The 27,166-nt window shown below is 42.7% G+C and overlaps 1 protein-coding gene across 2 annotated transcripts in view; it reads right to left on the reverse strand.

Moving 5' to 3' along the window:
* Positions 1-2,601: 2,601 nt before the first annotated feature.
* The window catches only part of CDC42 (cell division cycle 42), a 28,702-nt gene continuing 4,137 nt past the window's right edge, over positions 2,602-27,166 (reverse strand). Inside the window, exons 2-6 of one of the 2 annotated variants that reach the window (XM_021533754.3) lie at positions 16,566-16,707; positions 12,181-12,253; positions 8,846-8,955; positions 8,552-8,749; positions 2,602-2,913 (exon numbers count right to left, since the gene is read on the reverse strand). In XM_021533754.3, coding sequence (XP_021389429.1) covers positions 2,824-2,913; positions 8,552-8,749; positions 8,846-8,955; positions 12,181-12,253; positions 16,566-16,670 — 576 coding nt within the window. In that variant the 5' untranslated portion in view covers positions 16,671-16,707 and the 3' untranslated portion in view covers positions 2,602-2,823. Of the gene's footprint in view, positions 2,914-4,191; positions 4,386-8,551; positions 8,750-8,845; positions 8,956-12,180; positions 12,254-16,565; positions 16,708-27,166 lie in introns of those variants that run through there. The other variant, XM_021533755.3, reaches the window with a different exon arrangement.

A 27,166-nucleotide genomic window follows, 5' to 3' on the forward strand; every position in this document is an offset into this window, starting at 1 on the left:
AGGTGAGAGCACAACAGCCATTAGCCACAAGTACATCTGCAGTAGTAAATCCTCTGTCAGTAACATGAGGAAATCCCAGCTCACACTACAGACTGGTTTGCCATACTAGGATGAAAAAAGTGCCACATATTCCTACCTGCCTCCAAGCCCTGTGCTCTCAAACCCACTAGCTGAAAGTGGCAGTTACAGAAGGGGAAGCAAGTGGTGGATTTGCCTGCTTTTGACAGTTTTTCATGCTTTCATACAGGTAGGCAGTCACCACAGAGCTCATTTGAGAACCTGGCAAGAGAGAGCACATCCCACACACCTAGCCTCAGATAAACCTCTCCACCACACTCCAGAAAAAAACAGACATAGTGTGAAACAGCATGAGAGCTGTTTGAGCTTGTCTAACCAGTCACAAGCCTGGGACAACTATATCCTAGCAGATGCAGGGAGCTATCAGAATTCTGCAAAGCTAGTGCAATACTAGGAAGAAGGAAACAGCACCACTCCTTGAAAAGTATGATTTCCATCATCTAGCATCTCCTGGATTCCCTCCAGAGCCAAGTTTAACCTTGTGGCCTTGATTCGACAGAACAGACTTTATTGCTTGGCCAAAAGGACTGGCATAGATCATTGCCATGAAGACATATGCAGAGGGACTACTTAAGGACATATCCAAGACAGAAAAGGCTAGACAGGGTAACCCAGAAGAAGTCATAGGGCTTCTCCCTCCACTCCAAAGGCAGTTTCCTGCAGGCAATCCCTTGGTCTTGCTGGCTTTAGACATAGGAATTAGGATTAGCTGTAACAAGGTGAAGAAGCTGTAAGAACAGCCACCAATACATACCAGCATAACCTTCTCCAAGAAGCCCAGGGTTCCAGCCAAACCTCCCCATAGAAGGCAGCAATTAAAACTGAATTGCAAAGTTGAACAGCACCACTAATCACTATGAAAAGTGAAAAAAACACACATTTTACATAAGATTTGGGATTAAAATCAGCTTCTTAAAAGAAAAGTGAGGTTCTTTCTAATGTGTTTTAATAATAAATACAAGTTATTATCAACAGTGTAAGACTTCACTATTCTTCTCGAGCATGAACAAAAAGGTGCGATGAAGTGTGTGCAGTTTTGGGATAGGTATGACATTGTTTGTCCCTTTAGGCTTTCTGCCATCTGCCCATGAGCACGGAACAACAGGAAATTTCTTGACAGAAGAGGTTCAGGAACCCAATAAGCCCCAAAAGCCAGCTTTTACTATTTGGGAGTACACTGAATATTTATTTGTTTAAGAACTACCAAACCCTCTTCTTCATATGGGTCTGACAGCAAAGATGCTGCATCAAAGACTAGAGCGATTTCGACAGGACTGAGGCCAGAAGCCAACTGACAAGGATTAAACATTAAGGAAAGATTTGAGTTAGCTCACAAGGAAGAGAAGGGTCTCACAAGGGATAAAAGCCATATTTACAAGTCCTTCACACTCAGGAGAAAAGCAAAGAAAATAACTACCCTCAGGCAGGCTTGTGAAGATACTTTTAATACATCTGAAAAGAATGCATATACAAAGAACTTAGACATGAAAAAGCATTGGTTCAACACTAATGAGTCTACAAGAAATTGAAATTGTGGAAGATGGAGAAGATTCCCTAAATCTTAAATTTTTTTGAATTTGCAAACCAAAATACATTTTTTGTAAAATCCTTATGATACTGCAGATGGTCTGTGTAGAGACACTGCACATGATCCTCAGGGGTGGAGCCACTCTTACTGGTTCAAGGTTACTCATAAGCATAATGCACAAAAAGGGGTTCCCTCAACTGGTCCCCATATGGTGTCACACCAAACACCAGAAGCCCCTCCCTAAACTTCTTTTCAACTGACACGGGTCTATCTTTCCACCTCTCCCCAAAGGATGCCAAGCCATTCAGCAAGAGATGCACCATCAGAGCCAGCTCCCAAACCCATTGTAGCATATCCCAGGTCCCTTCAGGGTGTCCAAGCAGCAGTGTATGTGCTGGTCATTGTGAGCATTTCTCTAATAATTAAGGATTGGCAGAAGATAGATTCATTAAAAGCCAACTGACCCAGCTAGGCGTGTTTCCAAAGGCGTGGTTATTTCTTCAACACGAGCCAAAGGATTATGATGGCAAAGATTAAGGAAGAGACCGGCAAGTTAGTCTCAAGTCTGATGGTGCATCCAGAGAAATCATCCTTCTGTTCCTAAGGCTTTGTGACTTAGAGGATGGGGTATAAATTTATTACCTGCACAGTTAAAAAGCCAGGGGAAAAAGATACAAGGCAACTTCAGAGAAGGTGTATTTTCTACAATCCTTCTTAGAGGAGCACTAGGTTGGGATATTTTGCTTTCCCGACTAAAGTCTGCTCATACCCAGACTGCTGGCTGGCTGCAGAACAACCCTACAAGGTCTAAAAACGAGAACCAAGTCTTACCACACCAGCGTAAGGGGCAAGACTTCAGTTAAACAGCCTAAAATTAGTCTGTTACAGAAAAAGTCATTGAGCATGCCTTGATGTTAAACAAAAAAAAATTAGGAACAAAAAAAAAAAAATTAAAAAAAAACTAGTAATGATCAGTGTCTCCTGATAATACATAATTACTCAAAATGAACTAGTTTAAGTGAATTGAGGGGACACTGGGGAATAAACACTAACATTCTCATCTCACACAGGGATCATGTGGGGGGAGATGGGAGTGCAGGGCATTCGTCATTATTGCAAAAACAAATTTTAAAAATTTCTATCTTTAGTTTGATTTTAACATTGCTTTTAGTATGACATCAAACACCAGCTTTGCAGAAGGGGCTGTGGAGGGACGTTCATAGCAGCACACACCTGCGAGTCTTCTTCGGCTCCGGGGGCTCCAGGGCAGCCAATATCGCTTCGTCAAATACATTCTTTAGGCCTTTCTGAAAAGGGGCAAAGAGAGAAAGGGGCAGTCTCATTTTTGAGTTTTCACACAAACAAAACCCCAGAAAACCAAGTGGTAGCCACATCCCTCTAAGAACACATGGAGATTTGCCATCCCCAAAGCCTGCCTGCCTGCCCAGTGAGGCTCTGTACCACTGCTCTCAGCAGCTTCTGAGCAGAGCATCTCATTTTCAGAACAAGAAGCCTAATCCTCAGAGAGCAGACCAGTGTGCTTCACGAGTAGAAAAATGTCCATCAAAATAATTTCCTTAAGGCAACTTTTATGAGTAACCAGCTACTCATACTTCACATGCTAATGACAAAGTAGAAGGTGCTGCATTCAGATGAAAGAATACAACCTGGACCATGCCTGCGACAACACACACCACTGTGTCAGTGGAGGAGAGACAAGGTAACTATGCAATTATAATCTTGCCCAGTACATGCTCTGGCTGGGCATCCAGCCCTAAACACCCCAGTGTTAGAAGCAGCCAGGCAGAGCCCAGAATCTACCATAGTAGCAGAGAAGTCAAGCTGGGAGTACAGAGGGGTACCATACACTCTGTTAAGGATTAAACTGGAGCCAGGAAATGCAACTTGAATAAAGTTTCATCAGTCATTTATACAAACAACTGCAATTTTTAATTTCAAAATTTAAAGACAAGCTACAATTGATGTTTTTTTCCTTAAAACAATTAAAATCAGAAGCATGAAAGTAAGCAGCAGCTTTACATCTTACAGTAACAGGCTTTAAGGATCTATTATTGAAATGAAGAGCTCTATCATGTTAGTGAAAGCAAAAATTTTAACAGTTCATAAAGCAGTAGCAAGTACATCAATATTTCCTTCCCCCCAGGGACTGACAGATACTCCACTATAGCACAGACAGTCAAAGCAACAGCAAATATCTCACTGCACACAGGAGAACCAGAAAACCCTTCACTTTACAGCATAATTTCCAGATCACCAGTTCAGGTACTTTTGTCATGCAAATACAGTTAAGAGTCACAAGTAGAAATGGAAAACACATATATTGTTTCTTCCAGTTGGATTCAGGAAGATCAAACATCATCTCTTATTTTTGGTCGTTCTTTAAATAACAATGTAACCAGATCTTTTCCCCAACAGCCTGAATTATAAAGCTAGCCACACCTGGCAACCCAAGCAGCAGGGAGTTAAGCGAGTCCAGTTCATGTTCCACAGTCACAAAGTTTTACTAAAGATCTCAAGTACTGTTTTCAGTCCAAGATCTAATACAGAGGTTGCTCTAAGATGGTAAGCAGGCACCACAGCTTTCAATCAAGGTGATTTGATTCATTTTTAACCGGGTTTCTACAGTAGTGGGACAGAGGAAGCAGCAGCAATAGGGGAAGAAGAAAGTTTAGAATATACAGCACTTCCTTTTGGGCTGAGTTTCCGGAGGCTCGAGGGCAGCTAGGATAGCCTCATCAAACACATTCTTCAGACCTCTCTACAAGACAGAGGGGAGGAGAAAAAACAGCAGCCAGGTTAGAGGATTAGAGAAAAACAAGCAGATACAAAGAGCATTCAGGAGCAGGCTGAATTCACAGAGGCAGTAAACAGATTTACTTTGCAAAAAAACAAAGTAGATCCCAGGAGAAAATCTCATTAAATAACCCAAAAGTCAGTGACAGAGACAGACAGAACATGTGACAGGCCAAGTTAGACAAAATTAACATTCAGAAGGGCAGAAGCACAAACACGGCAAGAATATAGGGGAGGGGGCCACACAAATGGTGATGGTTTTCACTCCACTGCTGCACTACACTGAGGGAGTTTACAGGGGAACAAATCAAGCACACAACAGCTTGTCCCAGCAGGGGGACCTAAAAGGTCAGTTAAACCTTTTGTCATCACCTACTGTAGATAAGGGAACACCTCAGCTGCATAGACAATTGCTCCCAACTCCCCAGATCCAGAGCAAAGGGCTCCAAACAACTCCTCTGCTTTGTGAATTCAGCCCCTGAATAACTGAAGGTCTCCAAATGGCTGGGACATACATTCTGGGATGGAATCAGGACCACTCTGGTAAGCCATCATCACTGGCAGTCATTCTCAGTCTTTAGAAGTGATGCAATACCTCACCAGCGCTACTCTGACACTGGGAGCCAGCATGGAAATGGTGCATTTCAGTTATTCAGTTTAGTTGCCAAAGCAAGTGTAACCACAGAAAGACAGGAACAGCGTTATGAATGCAACAACTGGGATCCATCACCAGAAAAGCAGTCACAGAGCTGCAGGACCCTGCAGGGGTTACATCAAAGCATGGAGTATGCACTGTATTTACTGTAAGCATAACAGGAATAGTGCAGGGCGTTACCACTCCCACCCAACTCTGCTAAGTTACACACCACATCAGAAGTGAAACCTGGCTCAGTTTAGGCTAACTGGACTCGCCTAAATCTACTGTCATGAGTGCACCTTTCAAAAATTCAAGAGAACTGCTATATGACAGCTGAAGGCAACCAGAAAAGCTTCAATTACATCCTGTAAACTGCAATCTGTGCAAAACTTAAGACTTCTTTTAAGATCACTCAAATGCAACTGGTTTCTCCCTTACAGGTTATACTGGTATATCCCTTTTACAAGAACTTTAATTTTGTTTTACAGAAGCACATACATGGGAGACCTCTAAGGCAGTGCCATCTGGAAGCATTTAAGACCATCACATAGCATGCAATATTATACTTGAAAGAATAATCATGTAAGGAAACTACCATGTACATTCTGTACATCCTCCCCAGCAATTTTTCTTTAAGTAAGTTGCAACTCAGGCTCACAAAAGAGCTAAAGAATTCAGACAAATAACGCCTCTGAAGTCTAAATAGTAATTAGATTTAATTTCTCTGTGAGAATAAAGCTGTAGCATAAAATCAATTATGTACTGTTAGACAGATGAAGAACACAGGCAGGGCAAGAGTTAATAAAACAATTTTACTTAAATTCTCCTATTCAGGGACTACTCTTATTTTTGTATTGCCTGCAACAAATTTGTTCAGCAGTGCAGAATTTGGAATTTTTTTTGAAGGACCTAGCAAAAAAGGGAAAAGGATTTAAAAAAAGGACTGGGACAAAACTGTTGTGAAAATGGACCGGGGTTAAAAACCTGAATGACCAAGAGTAACAACATGAAGGGAAGAAACTGTGTTCAATACCACAGGCACACAGGCCTGTTAAAATCATGACTTTTGTGTTACACTAGAAACAGGCTGAGATTGGGTTTCCTCTGTTTATGGACAGCTTAAGGCACTTTATATATCTGTGCCAAAACTGGTTAACCCACCACCAGGAGGAAAAAGAATTCAAATTCAGCATTCTCTCTGGTGTTAAGTACTAGGATTGGGCTTCAGAAAGTCCAGACACATGTACCCAAGAGTAACAGAACTAACAATCGCTGTTGTTGCAATCTGTCAGTCACCCTCTCCTAAACAGCCTTACCTACTTGTCACTGTGACACTGGGCCATTTTGTAAAGAAAAACTGGAGACAGACACTGAAAATGCCTTCATCACAAAAAGGGATTCCACAATCTGAGGAAAGGGGGATAGAACTTGCTCTCCAATGGAGCAGTTATCCAAACTTGGGGAGAAGATTATCTTTACAGAAGAAACTCAAAAACTCAGCCTCTCATGACTCATACAGTACAAAAACAAATAATGCCAGCTCCATGAGTCTATGAGTATTTTCTATAGTGGTGTCAAACTAATTTATAGATTAGTTGGGAAGAAAAAAAAAACACCCTGGACTGCTGACGTGAACTGCACAGACAGCACCCAAGGCAAAGAGAGACTAAATACCTAATTGAGTCTCACTTCAGCTGAAATCAGCTACTATAGCATTGCCTTGCAGGTAGGAAAATAACCCTCCAGGCCAGTGAAGCAGCTGCCTTCTGTGTTCAGCAAGCCGCCAGTGAGATCACTGCAGGAGCTCCACACAGCCCTCTGCAGATCAGTTACACTGCTGTTCACCAGCTACTGATGACAGACCCAGGAAAAAAGTGTTTTGTGAGTCAACAACAAATGAAGGGAGAAGAATGGAGCAGATGCAAACCGACTAGTTGTCCACGTGAGAAGGCTTCTGAATCCCAGGTCACTCCTGACTCCTAAAACCATCACTTGGTACACAAGCACTAACGCTCTGCAAGAAAACTCAGGCTGAGCTTCCAAGTGCACAAAGTTGTTCACTACAACAGAATATAGCTTAGTCTCTCTGGAAATAGAAAGACTGGATAAACACTGACATTTTTTGTCATATCAACTCTTGCTCTGGTAATTCCAAGTGATTCCATGCAATTTGAGCAGACACAAGCTCAAGTCCAAAGCTACAGAGGAAAGGGTCTCAGAAGGCAATACAGGACAAAGGCCCTGGCAGGTATTTACCAACTAGCAGGCTCTACAAACTAGCTAGCGGCAGCATTCAGGCTGTGACAGACACTATCTAAAACAGTACTCTGGTGTTGAACAGATCCAAGAAAAACTACAGCTCAAGCATAAACAGCTCTCAGCTTGCCTGTGGGCAGTTAGGAAGCATGGCCAAGACCACCTTTTGATCAGGGATTCCCAGAATGAACAGCAGCATGCCTCACCACACCACCTCCAGTGCCAGTGTCCTAAACAACTCCAGCAAAGCCACTTCCTTCAGAGACACCCAGGCAAATCTTTGTTACAAAAAAGCCTGAGGATTTTAAATGGAAGAGTAAACATGCAATCTGGAAAAAAGGGGCAAGATAAGTAGAACTTCAGGATTTGTGCAGTTTGGTAATCGTTTTGTGCTCAAGGAGATGAATGCACAACCTAACTGGAAAGAGTGAGGGGCTTGATACTGTGCACCCCTGGTTCCATGCACATCACAGAAGAACAAATTCTTTACAGACCAGTATTAAGGAAGTTGTTCAAAGTGTTATAGTCAATTCTGCAAGAGTAAGAACCTAGGATTAAGCTCCCAGAACATCCAAGGTCAAGGCAATAGGTCAGCTAGCCAGAAAATGGCTCCCACTCTAGTGTTCCTAACTGAAAAGGAAAAAACAGTTGAGTTTCTTGCTCTTAAATCAGCTACTTTAGTTGGCTTTCGACTCACATTCATAAGTTATAAACATCATGTAAGAACTATTTGACTGTTACTTTCTGTTTTAATAGAACTTCTATCTGAAGCAAGGACACAGGAAACAGCTCACCACCAGCTGCACAAGAAGAGAAGGCAGCTCTCAACTATGAAGGTTTCCAGTCTTCAAAGTACCAGCATTAACTTTAATGAGAGGCATTTTTTTTCCTTTGCCTGCTTGTTTCAGCAGTGAGGTGCACTCTGTGTCCCAACCCAATTAATGTCCATAATGTACCTTCTAAGTTTTCAACAGTTATTTTTCTCCAGCACAGAAGCAAACACACTAAAGCACATCCTCCTCCATCACCCACATTAGGCCTAAACCACACAGGCTGATTTTCCTTGTACCACTGCCAACTCTCTGTGCCTTAGAACAGCATGACAAAGAGAAAGCTACACTGTAAATAGCAGAAACAGATCTTACACCCCTTCACATCCACACTGAGTTGTTTCTCCCGGAACTGAAAAAAAAGTATGGAATAAAAGCAAGCAAAAATGGTCAAAGACCAACCCTTACCTGCGTAAGTGCAGAGCATTCCACGTATTTTACAGCCTTCAGGTCCCGGGCCAGCTTTTCAGCAGTCTCTGGAGTTATGGGCTTCTGCTTGTTCTTGGCAAGTTTCTCAATTGTTGAAGGATCATCTCTTAAATCAATCTGGGTCCCAACAAGCAGAAAAGGAGTCTTTGGACAGTGGTGAGTAATTTCAGGTACCCACTAAAGACAGAAGAGACACAGCATTTGTTACTTAACCACCTAAGATAACTCCTGACATACTTCAGCAGCTCTGTTTTCATGCAGAGTTCAACCAACCTTTTCTTTCACATTTTCAAATGAAGAAGGAGAGACCACTGAAAAACAGACCAGAAATACATCTGTCTGTGGATAGCTGAGGGGCCGTAATCTATCATAGTCTTCCTGACCTAGAGAGGAGGAAATTAACACTGTATTAGACCCAGACAACAAAATCCTGCCCTTTACAGGAAGTCAGAATGCACATTTCATCACAATAACATGGCTGTGATCAATCCTAACTCTTAAGCAAAGAGCCAAGCATACCGTGAACTCAAACATTTGTAAAAATCTACGTTTCAAATCCAGAATTCATTCAGTTGCTACGTAACAGTGAGCTGCTCAAAGTTACAGGAAAGCTGCGAAGCCTCCAATACATTTTGAAATAAAACACCCTTGGACTGCATAACCTTCTGTTCAGTTATAAAGGAAAGTTGTACAACGTCGATCCTGTTATAGATTAGGTCCTCTAGTCCATCCATTGTAACTATTATGCCATCAAATTTCATTACCCTACAAAAAAACCCCACCTCTTTGGAGGGGAGAAAAAAAATAGTTTTGATCATAAGAATGTTCTGACTTATGCTGGCAGCACTCAGTGAAGTGTCTCCAGGCATAAGGAGGAGAATGTTGTTGGTACGCGTGACTGTGACCAGGCCACCCAGCAGTATTACCCTAAAACCTCACCAAAGTCCCAGCATGGGCTGTGCTTTGGAAGAAGCCAACCTCCTCCTTTTGAGTCCCTTTGGGCACACAGTCCCCACAAGGCACCATTAGCACTGATCCATCAGCCTGACTGTCCAATTTCATTCTTAAACTTCCTCCTGCCCGATTCAGCAGCACTGCTTTTAGAAACTCTATTTGGCACTGAAGCTGCTGCACTTACCAGCAATGAAATTTGAAACTCTTATTTAAAATGTCTCAGATTCCAACTAATGCTGTCTCACTCATCATACAGGACAAAGACCTACAAGATCTTGAAGGAACTGACACAAAAGCTGGGACACCTCAATGGAGAAGACCTACAGTTTGAAGATGGAAATCTAGACAGCCCATCCTGTCTACTGTGCTTGGCTGGACACAGAAGAGTGAGCACTGACCAGAATCATAGTCTCAGAATAGTGTAGGGTTGAAAGAACCTTGAAGATCACCTCATTCCAACCCCCTGCTATGGGCAGGGACACGTTCCACTAGATCAGGTTTCTCCAAGCCCCAGCCAACATGACCTTGGACACTTCTAGGGATGCAAGGACAGCCACAGCTACTCTGGGCAACCTGTGCCATGGCCTGCCCATCCTCACAGGAAAGAATTTCTTCCTAGCATCTAATCTGAATCTAAAATATCTTGTTGCAATTAACAGACTACTCCAAAAGTCTGTCTTTCAAGAACACGCTTAAAACAAAGACTTGGGTTTTAATCTGAGAACTAGCAATAGGGGTTTCATACATCGCTAAATTTTTTCACTTGTGCTGGCTGCTATTTAGAAAAAGCATGCAATCATTAAGAACTAATACTTTCCCCTCAGCAGTCCAGCTCTGGAAAGAAAGCCTTTACATTTACAAGTGCACAGCATCACCCATATGCATTAAAGTAATTTGGTAACGTCTCAAAATTACTAGCTGGATCACTGCTCATGTTGATAACAGAAAATGTGCGTAACTACACACACAACACTTCTCAGAAGTCTGAACCCTCAGCTGGAAAACAGGCAGAGAAAGACCCAACACATCCCACACAGGGACGTTGCAAATGCTACAACTGCCACAGGACCACCAAGATCCCTACAGCACACCACACAATGTGTGGTCAGGAAGGAGTCTCTCTTTTCCACCTAACTCTTCATCCATGAACTAGGGAGCTTACAATAACAGGAACACAAATCACACTTGGGAGGAGAACATGGAGAGCTAAGCAAAGCCATTCTGAAGAATACATTCAGTACAGACAGCTCAAGGTACAGATGCAGTGCCAGCTGCAGGCTGAGCTCTGGGTGTCTGGGAGCCCCAGAAGAGCTGGCACTGACCCTCTGCTCAACGAAGGGCCCAGGGACCCATGGCACAGAAATACAATAGGAGCCAAGGACTCAGCTGTATGGATATGACAGCCTGGTTAGAGAGCGAAAAAACTAGGTAAGTTCTCCCAGAATCAGCTTGTGAGACTTTATAGAGTTAAACAATGATAGCTTATTATTATAAACCACCTGCAGGTGTTTTCCTACTCTCCGTTTTCCTCAAAGATTGTTTATAAGAAAGGCATTTTGTTAATTAGCCAATCATGTGAAAGCAATCTATCTAGACTGATCTGGTCGGTCTGTATTGGAACAATGAATAAGAAGAGAAAATTCGAAGTAAAGCAGCTATGCTGTGCAAACCAGCCTTCTGGTGAGTCTGTGTCATTTCTTACTCAACAGCATCACAGCTGGAAGCCCCCAGACTTTCAAACACATGCTGTGAGGGATATAAAAACCCACAATTTGCTTTGTTCAGGATCTCTTCCCAGAGGCACTAGCTCAGGCTGTTATTTTGGTTTTTCGCCACAAATAAATTTTAAGGCTCTGGATGCCTGAGACATCTATGGGAAACCTGGGGCCAAGGCAGTAAGGAGACCTTATCTGACTGTGAAGTGTGGTGCATATTGAGAATCAAGCGAGGCACCACCACTACTGGGTCACTGAAGTTGCCACTATGAACAGGCTTCAGTCCCAGCTCAAGTGGTGAAGTGTGACCAGATGGCTAAAAAGGAAAGTTTCTTTAACAGCTATAGGGTTTAACTGGGAACCTAAGATTGTTTCATTGATCAAATTAGATCCTAATTATGCATGTAAGAATATGCTAGAAACAGATGAAATTATATCAAGACAATTTTAGATGAAAGCTTATGAACTAAGCTCTTTAGAAGAGCTCTTTTGAAGAAGAGTTGCTGCCACACCACTTCAGTATTATTAGGCAGTAGGAACCGAGTATCCAGCAGCTGAACCAGTTTCTACCATTTCTTGGTAACTTTTCACACATGAAAAGCAATGTTTAACTGTTTCATCACCACACATTTCTCCACCCTAAAACTGAGATGCAGCTTAAACAAGAGGCCAGCAGATTTTTTAATTTTTAAAAGCAAGCAGTGAGAGGGCTTATCAAATCCACTCCATTACTTCATCCACATTAAGGATGCAGAGACTTACACACATTTAAAAGGTTCTAATATTAGTCATTCTGTCTTGACAGAATCAAGAGAGATTTTCCTTTTCTATTAAAAAAAAAATCTCAACAAAAAAACCCCAACTGTATGTCTTCATGTTCAACATCACCTCAGGTAAGTCTTGGTCAAATACAAATGACACAAACACTTGGTTTCTCACCTGCAGTATCAAAGAGGCCAAGGGTGTAAGGCTCTCCTCCAATCATCACTGTTACAGCATAGTTATCAAAAACCTGGCAAGAAAAGAAACACATGTTTAAAGGAGACATGACTAAGCCATATCTCAAATCATCATCCTACCCACCTTGCCAGAGTACCTCTGATTTGAACAAGAGACACCTCTACAGGAAAACAAAACCATCAGGCTTACAGTGCTATTAGCACTAATACCATTAACATATGGAATAGGGATACTCCAGCTGTTTCCATGACATACTCAAGCAGAGGCATATAATGTACACCACTGAATAACACATGGTAAAAACCACTGAGCAAAACACCTACAACAGTGTTTGCTTGTTACTGCAACAAGGTTTCCCGCACTGCCACGGAAATTTCAAACTTCAACCTTAGTCTGACACAGTAAACACATCCTCAGAAGGATAGAACAAGTAAAGTCAGCCCTGCCCTTCAAGGGCACACAGTGATGGAGCTGCATCTCACAGTACTTAAATCCTCTGAAGTCCATATTGTTGAATATCTAGGGAACTCTATTATAGGGTCCATCCTTTCAAGAGGGATTTATCCTCCATCTTCAAAGGAAGCAGTATCTGGTAAAAAAATCAGTCTGTGTCAAATTCAATCTAAAAGGAGAGTCTGGCTCCAGATACCAAATTCTACTGCCTCTGCAACAGCGCCTGGCACAACAGTACTGCCTTCCAGGACGTCACACAGATTAAAACCAGCACTACCCAGTGTTGCACACACTAAGTGGTTTACAGTACAACTGAGCACAAGCACCTACCCAAAAGCTCAACTCCAGCACCCACCCAGTCAGGAGAGCACTGTTTGAGGTCAGCATCCTTCATTCCAATAATGATGTTATCTTCAGAACCACAACAAACAGTATTGCAGAAACTACCTTTTGCAAAAGATCCTCCCTGCTACAAAAAACAAACCAACAAAACAAAACAAAACAAAAAAAAAAAAAAAAAAAAAAACAAAAACACCTGGCCCCACAAGTTGCTGCATGGTCACTTGGGGCCAGTCAGGATCTCCAAAGAATGATGGGGAAATTCTGCTTCCTCACAGAACTGCAGCCTGAGCAGCCCTCAAAGCTGAAGTAAACCCCAACAGGAAAGAGGTCAGCAGCCACCTCAAAGACTTTTCATGGAAGTGAGCAGGGAGGGATGTGGAAAACCATGCATCAGGTGTTAATATAGTACGACTTAGGTCCTTGAAAAAAAAAAAAAAGCAACAAAATTTGAGGTAAGAGCAGTGAGACTGTACTTCAAAGCTATACTCCCCAGAGTTCAGATGTCTCCTTCCCACGTGACTGCCCTGGTTAAAGACAGACCTAACAATACTCTAATTTTTCAGCTTTTCACAACTTACAATGACTGAGAAAGCAACTACAGCTACTGCACACTGCATATCCCCAGACCATTATCCAGAAGCAGAAATCCACTTCCCACACTATTTTGAATTAGCACATTCAAGATTTTAAAGCACTGCAAGAAACATTACCACTCCTCCCCACTACCTGCAACCCAATCCATCACACACTGCATTGGGTTTGCCTTACTGAGCATTTGTCTAGCTCCAAATGGAAAGTATTCACAGGGCACATTCACTATCCCATGACTGTACTGCTTCAAGACCTCAAAAGACAGATCAGGATGAGGACTCCTCTATTCCTAGGAGCATAACAAGGAACCAGAATGATGAAGGTTAGAGCATTTCCTCTTCCACATGTCAGAAGATGGTCAGCAGCTCAATCACCCAGCAATATTCCCCCCATTTTTGCTCAGCTACCACCTGTAGCTGCCCTTTCAGGGCAATTAGCATGTCTCCTTTCATATCTTTTTGTTGTTGTTGATGTTTTTAAAGCTCCCTATCTTTAAAATTGGATTTTTTTTATTTCAATATTTTTGTCAAGGTACAGCTTCTATTGAAATGTTTGGGGTAGAGCCCTAAGAAGGACAGGGTTATGATGCTGGTCTTCATAGAAACCAGGCAACTATAGTTCCACAGTACAATTCATAGACAACTTCATCCTCAGTTGTGCCAAAATGGCTAAAAACCAGAGCCCAAAGCAGTTCTTGCCAATGCCAGACAGCCCATTGCAGCAACTGGCATAAGCTCTCATGGGACAGGACTCACACTTGAGCTGTCACAATCCAAACGTTGCTAGTGCCTTTCCAAAGACATGCCCCTCACTGCCTTGATTTCTGAGAATAGCAACAACATCAAAAACAGACAAGTAACAAACTATGTGCAGTACCACCATGAAACCCATCTTCCACTGGGAAATATCCTCCATGAAGAGAAAGGACTGCAAAACACAGAGTCAACTAAACAGAACTATCTGTCAGTCTGAAATGCTGTGCTTTCCATCCATAGTGTGGCCAGGACACTGCAGAAGAACAAAAGTATCCGTTCTCTCTGTCTATTTATTACTAGAAACATTAGCTGGAATATCAGAGGTTACATACCAGTTTCCAGAGTCTGAAGTATGCCTCTAGGCTGTTCACAGAATTAGGAACGGGCCTCTGATATCTCCAGAACAGTGAGTTCCTCAAGCAATGAAGTTCAGAGGTAAATAACATTTTGGAAACATGAGGCAGATTTAAAATAGATTTAAAATATACAAAAGCCTTAGCACACTTTGAACACACTTCATTGGCAATTAACTTTTTATCAAGTTTTTCACATTCCTTGCTAGCAGAGATTTACAGCTAGTACTACTGTGTGCAGAACAGAAGATCAACTTGAAGGCTTTCAAAACATACATTTTAAGATTATAAAATTTTTCAGCTTAATCACTTCCCTTAAGGGATAAGTATAGAAACACCCACTGCTGAACTCACTGATCAATTACATTTTGCCTTGGTTATATAGAACAGCTTAAATAGGACAAGCAGCCTTTCACAGGTTCAGCACAGAATATGGCTGTCCTACAAGCATCACATCAGTATACCTGACACCACTGAAAAACTTAAGGACGGCAAAACTGTTTCAAATGCCACTTCTCTACCAATCCATAACAGAGCCTGGAGAGAGAGAGCCTGAGAGAGGTTGATCCTGGGTCTCCATGCTTACCGCACAATCCACAAGGTCCCAGTAGTGGCCACTGCCTCTACCATGAACAGTACAAGGTTTGGGAGTCCTTCCACCTTTAGCTCCTGATCTACAGCTAAAGACAAACATTTTTATTTTGTGGAAGTTTGTCCTACCCAGGACAAACCTTGTATTTGGCAAGTTGAAAAATTCTGGATAGCATACAAAGCCGATATCTCAAAAAGACATGATGATGTTCACTGCAACTTCTTCCCCACAAAGAGAAGACATTTTTGTAAAGTTCTAATCCAAAAGAACTATCAGGCAGAGCTACCTGGCATCTCAGAGGAGCTACCTGGTCTTCTGAGTTACTTTGTAACACAGAGAATATTACCAATCCCTTCACTGGCAGATGCATTTCCACATCCAAATTTGTTTGAGATACATAGATAAACTCTACAACTTGCATTTTAATAGAAGATGGCCTTTTCGGTCAATAACAGAGAAAATTAGTAAAAAGAGCATCTAGCTCTCAGTCTCTTGCAGCAACTTCACTGAAAACCGACCCACCTCAGTGGCAGTACACTGATCTTGCATATGCAATATTAAGTAGAAAAGCACTTTTCTAACAGGAAGACCATGCACATGCCTCACAGGCAGTCATACTGCTCTCAACTTGAACTTTGAATAAGTTAAGGGTTTCAGTATTTCAAAAAACTGAGCCTGTGAAACTCAAAACAGTTACTTCAACGTAGTTAAAGACTATGCATACATTTGGAAATACAAAAGAATGTGACTGCATCCAAACACACTCCTCATACTTAGCTGAAGTTAATCAATCACCCTCCATAGTGAGGATGAGAAAAATGAGTGAGAAAAATGAGCCTCAGAAAATGTTAACTTAGTCACGGACTATTCTAGCAACACAAAACACTCCCTTCCCTAAAAACAAAGATGCAGCAGGAAGTGAGAGCACAATTGGAAGAGCAGGTGTTCCTAATGCCTGCTCTCCACTGGTCTGCAGTTATTCGCACTGCTTCTCTCACTCACAGAATCCATCCACAAAGAAAACGCAGATTCTGCACAGCAGTCAAGTAGCAAGAACTGACCATAAACAGGTGAACTGACTAGCACTACCAGGTGACATGGAAGGCAACAGCAGAGAATCAGACTGACTCTCACTTTTCCATGAGTATTGGTCAGTCTCCAAGAGGCTGTAAGAACAAACATTAGGGCATGCATGCCATAAAGGTTAGTTCAGAAGGGAACTCATGCTACCCCACTCCATCATGCCCAAAGAACAACTTGATCCATTCTCACACTTACCGTTGGTACGTATTCCGACGGGAATTTATTTGTTGTATAAGAAATTAAGAGACAGGTTTTACCAACAGCACCATCACCCACTACTACACACTTGATCGTCTGCATTGCTGTAATCTATTAGAATATCAACTCCAAAGAGAACCTAGAAGAAAAAAAAAAGATACATATATTTAGATATTTCCCACATGCACTAGGTAGCAATTCGCATCACCTTTGACAGTAGCCCAAACTACTAACAGCACATTTGAGATATGAAACATGACATTCCTAAATGAGCTGGTAGATCCTTTGCCTCCACCACATACACAAAGCTACTCACATTCATAAGCGGAAAAAATTTTGCCTAGTTACCTAAAGGTGGGCAAAAACACCCATTGGTTTTTCCAGACTCAATTTTTTATGCATGGAAGCATCTAGCCTCAGATGCACTGGAAGCTGAAGTGTAAGCTCTGGTCTTGAGAGCTGCTCAGGAACACACCTGCCTTCTATAGAGTTCTCTCTGGAGAGCAGCTCAGCGTGAAACACACCAGAAGTGCTTATGGAATAAAAATCAACATTTACAGACAGAAATAAACATGACTATTTTTTTCTTTCCCTGCCTTTTTTAAGACCTAAGCACTGTTTTACATTTTTCCGGTTAAGAGTTGCTAGTTAACACACACCTTTATGCGCACTGTGAAGTGTTAAAAGCACTGAGGGCTCAGCACGGCATTCAGATCCCAAGGGGATGGGATTACTCTTCAGACATCACAAAATCCAAACACACCCAGCTACTCCAACACTGTTTCAGCAAAAACTAACGTGAACTAAACCAGTTTGCATCACCAATATCGCCTCCAAACAGCTAGCTATCTCCAGTGTTGCTCAGCTGTCTTTCATTAGAGGTGTACCAGGCATCTGGTCATGCTTTCACATAAACGTGTGAAATCCTGACCCCAGGAAATCAGTAGCAAAGCTCTCACTGACTGACAGCATAATATCATCCAAAACACTTATTTACAGCAAAAAAGACTTGCTGCAAAGTATTTGTAAAGTCCTGATGGGGGGCAGGAGGTATTGCAAGCAGCAAATTTGCCATCACAGGAACAGCAAAGCTTTAGCAAGCAAGGATGCTGCCGTGGCTCTCAGGTCTGGGTAACTGCAAGTCAGAGTAACTGTATTCAAAAATCCAATCAATTCCTCCTTAACTATGCATTTGGTCACTTCCTGGGGATTTCACTTCTTACAGTAATGTAAATAAAGTACAGTGCAAATCCAGATTTTTGAGGCTTTAGTCACAGCCAGCAATATGATCTGATACTGTATCACACCATCATGCCTGCAAGGAAAGGAAATTGCTAGGAACTCATGAGAAACATACAATCCCCCACTCTTCAGATGTCACAAGGTTGTTCTAGGATTTCAAGAAAGACAGCTACCTTCATAATAATCCTCAAAAGTTCCTAAGAACAGTACCTGTAGGGGAATACTAGCCTACTAGCCACAGACATTCCCACAAGACCTGGACAAAACCACAAGCAGTTTTAGGAAATGGCAGCAAAGATTCTCAGGGCAGGCCATCAGCCGAACCTGATACACCAGGCACTCACATTGCCATCCTCATCTATAATTCTTCTTTCAGCAAGCACAGAGATAATAAATTATGTGCGTAAGCATCAGGTGTTGCCACCAGTCCTCTATTTGGTGATCCATTTCAATATCAACAGAATCTATTCATTTATGCAGATCTCAGTTTCCCAGCTGACATCCAGAAGGATGCACTGTGCAGATGTATCAACAAGGCCCTTCATTAATAAAACAAAAACCTCTGCAATTTGGCCCTGAAGCAAACACATATTTACTCAGAAGGAAAAAGTAACTATTTACATTTCAAAAGACATCTTCTGTGTTCAGGCCAGTTCAACTGTTTACATCCAAGTACTATTATTCAATATTGCCTCAGTTGTGAAGGGCTCCCACAGCTCTGCCTTGCCATGCCGTCGGCACTGACTGATCTCAGAGAAAGCCCCACTTCACAACAAAAAAATAAAAAAGGCAACCAGGCAGAAAGCAGGCAGTGGAACAGCACAGCTCAGGCCCATATTAAGAAAGTGTTCATGCTCAGAACAAAGGTGAAAAGGGGTGAGCCACTCATTAAGGTGATTTCAAAAGGAAAACATGCTAAAAGTCAGAATGAATCCAAGTTCATTCCAGCTAATCCCAGCCACAGCCACTAGTATGCCCCACTCACATAGGCAACACAATTCTACCATCTTTCTTTTTACCATCCACCTTTCAGTTTAGGCAAAGCCCAAAGCATTCAGCTCTAGCACTGCTCAGTGTAGGTAAGATGCTGCCTCCAAGAATTCGTCTCAGAGTTACTAAATGAAGTACAAAGCAAATCTCCAAACTGGGTTTCCCAGCCACTTCTCATGTTTTTCCAATTTCCACTCAAGTTTGTTACACAGCCCAGTCAGTCCCTGGAACCTGTGCTCCAGCTGTCCTTGCTCACCTCGGGGCTGGCACAAGTGGAGGAACATCCCTCCCATGTAACAGCACTTACAGTCAAACCTTTAGAGAAGCACTCTTTCCACACAGCTCTTCCCTTGGCAGACCAGAACACCTCCATGCTGTAATCCTCCCTTCCTGTTCTACCTGTAATTAGCAGGTTACACATCTGCTTCAGATCACCTTCTTTCCACAGCCCAGAAAGCACACCAGAGATAAAATCCTGGCTCTGAAGCATTCCCTGTGCTCACTACAACAGACCAATCCATTATTCTCCATAAACCCAGATTTTGTATATTACCAAAAAAACTCACACCTTTGTAAAAAGAAAAAACATAGGTCTAGTATTACTCTTTAAAGCTTATTACTCCAGAGAGCACCAAGGAGGCCACAGTACTAGAAAGCATCTAAGGTCACAGAGTGTGCCGCAAGCCTTCACTTCTTCCCTGTCCTTGGACACAGCCAAGTCCCCATGCTGACACTGGGCAAGAAGCTGTTGTTCTCTGGCAAGGGCTCAGGTCAGAGACTGGGGCTTACACAGCACCAGCTGCACACATCTCATTATGCCTGCCACAGCTCCGACTCCAGCAGTGAGCTATCAGCCCTATGCACACAGTTTTCTCTTGCAGAGAACACCAAATCAAGAGCATCTACAGGAGTACTGCTCATTCATTCTCTCTGCACCTCCAATTCCATCCTGAAGTGAAGCATTGGTGTGGTGCAGATCAACAACTCAAACAGCACACCACTGCACTCTGGGTGAGACAGCACACACTATCTTTTTCTACCAGTGACCTCATCCTTTCAGTTTTCCGGCAGTGGGAACAAAACAAAGAGCAAATAACCCAAGGCCTTGCACTGGAGCCTAAATCAGAATTTGAATGGCACAACAGGGTTCTGGAAAAGCCCAGGCAGGGTTGTTTTCTTTCTTTTTTTTTTTTTTTTACTCTTTTCTAAAACATAAAACTACCATGAAAACAATTGAACTGGATCACTGGAAATTCTCTATGAAACAAGCAAGTACCACTGCTCTCACACAAGTTGTTCAATTCTGGTTGCCCCCCACCACAATTAGACACTTCAAAATTACACATTAAAAGAAACAAAAATTGGAGCACATATCTTAGGTAAAGAGATCCCCCCATTTTTTTTTTAAATGGATGCATAACTTTACGTTTAAATACTGAAGATGGTGTAAGTTTTAAATAGAGTGTTCAGCACAGGCCTCCAAAGTCTTAGCAGCAGCAAAGTGGAGTTGTTGAATAAATTATTTTCCTTGGATTAGTAGACCTTCTAGATTAGCCGGATGAGCTAATTTTTGCACTTGTAAGAAGTCTACAGATCACAGCTGAAAACAAGCTAATTTCTAAGGAGCTTAGATTCACTATTCTGCGACCTCCTCTTCCATAGGAATAGCTTTAAGGATACCTACATCCTTGACTTGTGGTTTAAAAGTAATTTAATCCAATTTGAGATTAACCACAGAATAACTCATCCTCAGAGTGCAACGACAAGGGAAATAGAAACAAAGAAGTTACAGAGGCTTTGGTCTTGCTTCCCCTCAGAAGTCACCACCTAATAAAAGGGAGTCTGTGTGTACAACACCCAGCAGAGAGACCACTCCAAGCAGTTTTAAATATCTGTAGGAATTGAAAGAGACTGGAAACCACTGAAGTCATCCCAGCCTGAGGGCAATGAGTAGATTTTGAGCCATGTAACTGTGCCATCTGGCCAAGCCCAGACAGGAGAGCTGGGACTGGGACTGCAATGCAGGTCAATATGACTTAGTTCTGTTCAAGGAGTTCTGAAGACTTCTTAAAAACATAAATAAAAATCACAAAAACAAAAAAAAAAAAAAACAGAGCATTGCACTGATTTGATCCCTCAAGCCTCTCTGCAGTGTAACCAAAACCTAGAGCAATTCAATAAAGTACATGTTAACTAATGATATTTGCAGTATTCACTGGATTTTAACCTGCTCAGCATGTGATCACAACAGCAGGATTTCAGAGAACTCAATGCTCTCCTAGAGAACTGGGATCTCGCATCTGGAAACTGTGGATTACACAGCCATGCAAACTGTCAAATTCAGAGGCCCATTTTAGGAAAATTTTGCTTAAAAGCTCAATTTCACTTTTGTGGAAGACAGCTGATCTGCATTTAGGATTAATTCCATAAGTGTTAACAGAGATGCGAGTAATACGACAAACAAGGAACTGAAGTCTCCAGCAGGACATTCCAGAGCTTTGTAAACCTTCCTGGTGCAAAGGAAATTCAAGAGTGATGCAATTTGGTCACACAGGCCTGTTCAAGCACCAAGACACTGACCAATCACAAGAGGCTGAAGAAATCCACAGTACCTCTGGCAGGTTCCCACTGACTAAGCACAAGCCATACCATCCCAAACACACTTGCACTTCCTGTGCAACGTCTGACTTTCCCATCCTAAAGGCAAGGCAAGCATATGAAATATGGTGGTACTACAGGAGCAATTGGCTTTCACAAACTTTCTGTAACTTAAGAGTAGCTCCAATCTGTTCCAGTACCCATGTGCACTATTAACTGGAGAATTAAAGTGAAATTTTGCGGGGTTTTCTACACAATCAGTGTTCCCTACCACACCCAGAGTTAAGAATCTGCACAATCTCACCTCCACTATTGCTTCATATGTATTCTGAAGGAGAAATCACAAGCCTTCAAGTTTGTTAAAATTTCCCTAACTTTTAAGCTACTGAAGTTTTTTTTCAGGTTAAAATGTGCACATTCTCTCAGCCAAACGAAACTGTGGCCTCAGATCTGTATGCATGTCCTGAACTCGCTTCCTGCCTCAGCAGCACCACCACTTCCCTCTATCAGGCAGACTGAAACTGCTGCCATTTCATCACTAGGATTGGCTCACTGGAAGGTACTGCCAACCAAGAACCAATTTGTTGGCTCTATGGGATACACCATTAGAATAAGAGTAGAACCTTAACCAGTCCATCACAGCTTCCAGATCCTGTTTGAGCACCTGCTCCTCATTCCAAGAAAACAAGCAGCCATTTCTGAAAACTAACTTTTTTTTTTTTCCCATCCAATAGTATTTTACAGTTAACAGTTTATTCATCCAACTCAAAGCACTCAGGAGTCCACGCTGACAGGAACAATATTCACAGGATTTTATTCATGAGCTCTTGTAACTACTTTTGCTCTTCCATGGTAGTTTTATTTCATATCCTATAAAACCACACAGTTCTAAATAAAGTCCTGCTTTGTACTTGATAATTGCTTCCCAAATTAATCCAATCCATTTCAAGGTCCTTACCCGCAGCCACCTCTTCTAGCCCTACTACAAACTAACATTTTTGCTTTTCCAAGTGACAAATATCTCCAGTCACAGGGGCATCAAGGAGAGGTACTTGGCTGCTACAACCCCAGCAACCTGATTTGCCTCACCAGATACCTACCAGCATAACATGGAGGAGGTATTCTATGCCTGTATTACAAACACTACATGACAAAGCTCAACACATACAACACACTGTTTCTCTGCAGAGATCCCAAGCCACTAACGAAGGGACCACATGAGCTCAGCTGCCAACCACAAAGGGAGAAGACCTTGGACCTCTTGGTACAGTCACAAACCTGTGATGCAAAACACAAACAGAAGCCACTCTCTGATTAAGAGTTAACTACAGAAGGATGAACTGGCACAGAAAGCAAAACAGTATCACCATGGCCAGAATTCTCCTCTGCACATCTGCAGCAACAATCTACAGACACAATGAAAATCCTCCAGCCCAAAGCCCACCTTCCAGCTTGCTAGGAATCATCTTCTTCATGAAGATCTCACCCCAGAACTAAACACATCTGCCACTTCTACACTAGTAAGGTGATAAATGACACATAAAATAATATATTAGGTTGTAAACTACCTGGTACCCAAGCTCAACTGCCCATCCTGGCCAGAGCTTAGGCTGCTGCAGACACTTAATCTCTATACACAAACACACTTGTTCCCAGAGGTTCCAAGCCAAGCTTATTGCCTGGGTCTTTAGTTTCTTAGGTGAGGCTTAAACTGGCTGTTGCACTACAACCAGCACAGTATTGGAGTTCCACTCCTCTAGAGCAAGGCAAATCATGAAATTCAAGCTAAAACCTGCAAAAGCACAAGGGATGGACTTGAGACACAATATTGTACTCCATCAGTTCAGGATCTTGAAAAGGCTATCCTGCTTTAAGCATTGTTTTGGGGTTAACTGTCACTAACAGATCAGACACGATCCTTTCAATAGTACCAGGTCTCCTTGCAGAGTACAAATTCTGTCTCCAAAAACCAGTGTTGCTGTTTTACTTTATAAGTGTGTCTAATTATGAGACAGAGCCACAAAAGTTCAGTTGCACTAGAAGCTTTGTCAAGATAAACACAAGAATTCAGGTAAAGACCTGGATCTGCAGTGGGTGGGTTTTTATCTGAGGTTGAAGAGACTGACAGTAGCAGAGCATAATGCTAGGTTCTATCCCACATGCCTGCTCACATCAACAGTCTCAAGCTAGTGTTGGATGTCACCATGAGAAATTTGTGGGTAGGTACACAAAAACAAGCAGTGGGAAGAACCACAAGATCACCATCACCAATAGAGCTGGATCAATATCATGACAGCCCTGATTTATCTCACAGGTTCCTGTTGTTCTTGAAACCCACAAAGTTTGCTATCATCATGGGAATCCTTGCTGGGAGGTAAAGCATGTGTCTGAGGTCCTCAAGCATCCCTTAATTTGCCACTCAACAGAACCTGTATACCCCAGCACCTCTGCAGGTTTGAAGTCCCATTTCTGGACAAATAACTATGAATTGCCAAAGAAGCAGTAAGAGATCTCTTCTCAAAATGCAACTATCATAGAGCTATCACAGAACAGAACAGAATATGCTGAGCTGGAATGGACCCCACTGTTTGAGGTCAACTGATATTTTCAATACTTAATGCAATTTTCTTTTCCTAATTCTGTAAGATTTGAGAGCTACTTTGCACACCTTCCTAAAGACTCCTCACAATCACCTGGTACATACATGCACAGGACAGGAAGTGAAGACAGTTGGGCAGGAGAATTTGAATAACCTGAGCCCAAACTACCAGCAGCACCGTAACACACATTCCAAGTTTTGCAACTTCAAAAAAAGAAGAGGAAAAACATGTCATTTTAGCCCTAAATTCAAAACCAGAAAACTGACTCAGCAGGGTCTGTTGCCACACCAGTTACACTGCAGTACAGCTGTGCCTGCACCTCCTTTACCACAGGTACTGCCCACTATCCCACTTCAAGGCTCCAACCAACCACCTTTACCTGAACACAAACTCCACACAAAAATGTGACAACTCTCCCATTATCACTCTGGTTAAGGTTACACTGTCAAAAGTAGCATCATGTAGGAAAAAAATTAGGCCAAACTCAGTTTGAATTTAACTTGGCAACTTCTGTTAAAAATAATTTTCAAAAGTTTTTACAAATATATTAATGGTAAAAGGAAGCGTATAACCAACCTTGGTTCCTTATTGGATGAGGCAGGCGACCTAGTAACTAAAGATGAGGAAAAGGCAGAAATGCTTAATGCCTTCTTTGCCTCAGTCTTTAGTGCTAAGGCAGCTTGTCCTCAAGACAACTGTCCTCAGGGGTTGATAGGTGGTGCCAGGGAGCAGAATGGTCCCCTTGTTATCCAAGAGGAGGCAGTCAAGAGAACTGCTGGGACACTTGGATATTTATAAATCAATGGGACCAGATGGGATCCACCCTAGGGTGATGAGGGAGCTGGCAGATGTGCTTGCAAAGCCGCTCTCCATCATTTATCAGGAGTTGTGGCTCATTGGTGAGGTCCCAGACGATTGGAAACTGGCCAAAACTACCAAAAGGTAGGAAGGAGGATCCTGGTAATTACAGGCCAGTTAGCCTGACCTCAGTACCAGGTAAGATAATGGGACAGTTCATACTTAATGCTATCACACAGCACTTACAAGATGGCCAGGGTATCAGACCCAGTCAGCATGGGTTTACAAAGGGTAGGTCATGTCTGACCAACCTGGTTTCCTTCTATAACCAGGTGATGACTCGTCTGGTAGATGCAGGAAAGGCTGTGGATGTTGTCTATTTAGACTTCAGCAAGGCCTTTGATACTGTTTCCCATAGCATACTCCTGGAAAAGCTGGCAGCCATGGCTTGGATGGGAGCACCCTTCGCTGGGTTAGGAACTGGCTGCATGGCCAGGCCCAGAGAGTGGTGGTGAACAGTGCTGCATCTAGCTGGGGACAGTCACCAGTGGTGTCCCTCAGGGGTCTGTGCTGGGACCAGTTCTATTTAATATTTTTATAGATGACATGGATGAGGACATTGAATCCTTCATTAGTAAATGTGCAGACGACACTAAGCTGGGAGCTTGTTGATCTGTTGGAAGGAGGGCTCTGCAGAGAGATTTGGATCGATTGGACGGATGGGCAGAGTCCAACAGCATGAAGTCTAAGTGCCGAGTTCTACATTTTGGACACAAAAATGCCCTACAGTGTTACAGGTTGGGGACAGTATGTCTGGACAGTGTCCAGGCAGAAAGGGACCTGGAGGTGCTGGTTGAGAGCCAGTTGGATATGAGCCAGCAATGTGCCTCGGTGGCCAAGAAGGCCAAGGGCATCCTGGCCTGCATTAGGACTTGTGTGACCAGCAGGAGTAGGGAGGTTATTCTTCCCCTATACTCAGCGCTGGTGAGACCACATCTTGAGTACTGTGTCCAGTTCTGGGCCCCTCAGTTCAGGAAGGACATTGAGATGCTTGAGCGCATCCAGAGGAGGGCAATGAGGCTGGTGAGGGGCTTGGAACACAAGCACTGTGAGGAATGTTTGAGCGAGTTGGGGTTGTTTAGCCTGGAGAAGAGGAGGCTTAGAAGGTGACCTTATTGCTCTCTACAGCTTCCTGAAGGGAGGTTGTAGACAGGTGAGGATCGATCTCTTCCACCAGGCAGCAACTGGCAGAACAAGAGGACACAGTCTCAAGCTACGTCAGGGAAGGTTTAGGTTGGATATTAGGAAAAAAATTTTCACTGAAAGAATAATAAAATACTGGAATTGTCTTCCTAGGGAGGTGGTGGAATCACCATCTCTGGATATGTTTAAAAAAAGACTGGACTTGGCACCTGATGCTATAGTCTAGTTGTGGTGTTAGGGCATAGGTTGGACCTGATTATCTTAGAGGCCTCTTCCAACCTCATTATTCTGTGATTACCACTGGAAAAACCTGCCCCAGATTAAGCACTGGGACCTGTGTGGGGTTACATTAAGTCCTTTTCTGCCAAAGCCATTTTAATCTTATCTTACTACTCTTCACTTTCATACTCTACAGGAGGCTGTATTCCTCAACCATGCAACAAAATCCTGTTCAGTATTTTACTACCACTTAAAAACCCCTATTTTCACTAACTTAGTTGCATACTGATAATATTTACAAATACAACCTGCACCTACACTCTTATTTGAACACAGCATCCAACCAAGGCCCATGTGGCCCTGATGGTTCTCCCCATTTTCCTGTGGCCAGTTATATTCAACAGAGGTAGAAAAGACATTGACAGAAGTTCCTCTATTTTGAGGCATGTTTTTCCTTCATGAGAAGCACCCTGTCTTGCACACTGCAGCAGATCCTACTTACTCCTGTTATGCTCAGGGAACAGGACAGCTGCAGGTCCTCCATCCACACAAACAGAAAGTTTCTAGGAAGGTGCACTGTGTTCAGGGAGAATAGTTCAGGCTGTGTACCAAGATGCTGTTTGAAGACTCCAAAGATAAAGCATGGTTACAAAACACTGCAAAAGCAACTTTTTTCAGATACTGAGCTATCCTGGATCACTGTTAAAAGAAAGTAGCTGGAAGGCTCACCAACACCATGAGAGCAGCAGGGGAGCTGCCCTTCATTCACCTAACCAACAGAAGCAAACAGAGCAGCTGGAACCATCCCACTTTGCCCAGCCCAAGATGAGCCTTAGCATCCCCCTTCTCAAGACCAAGAGCCTGCTGGGAAACTGGCAGTTACTCAGCCATGGCCAGATGCACAAGAGGCTCACAAAAAAGTAACAGCACTCCAGGACATGGAAGACT

Source organism: Lonchura striata, chromosome 24, assembly GCF_046129695.1.
Source record: "Lonchura striata isolate bLonStr1 chromosome 24, bLonStr1.mat, whole genome shotgun sequence".
NCBI lineage: Eukaryota > Metazoa > Chordata > Aves > Passeriformes > Estrildidae > Lonchura > Lonchura striata.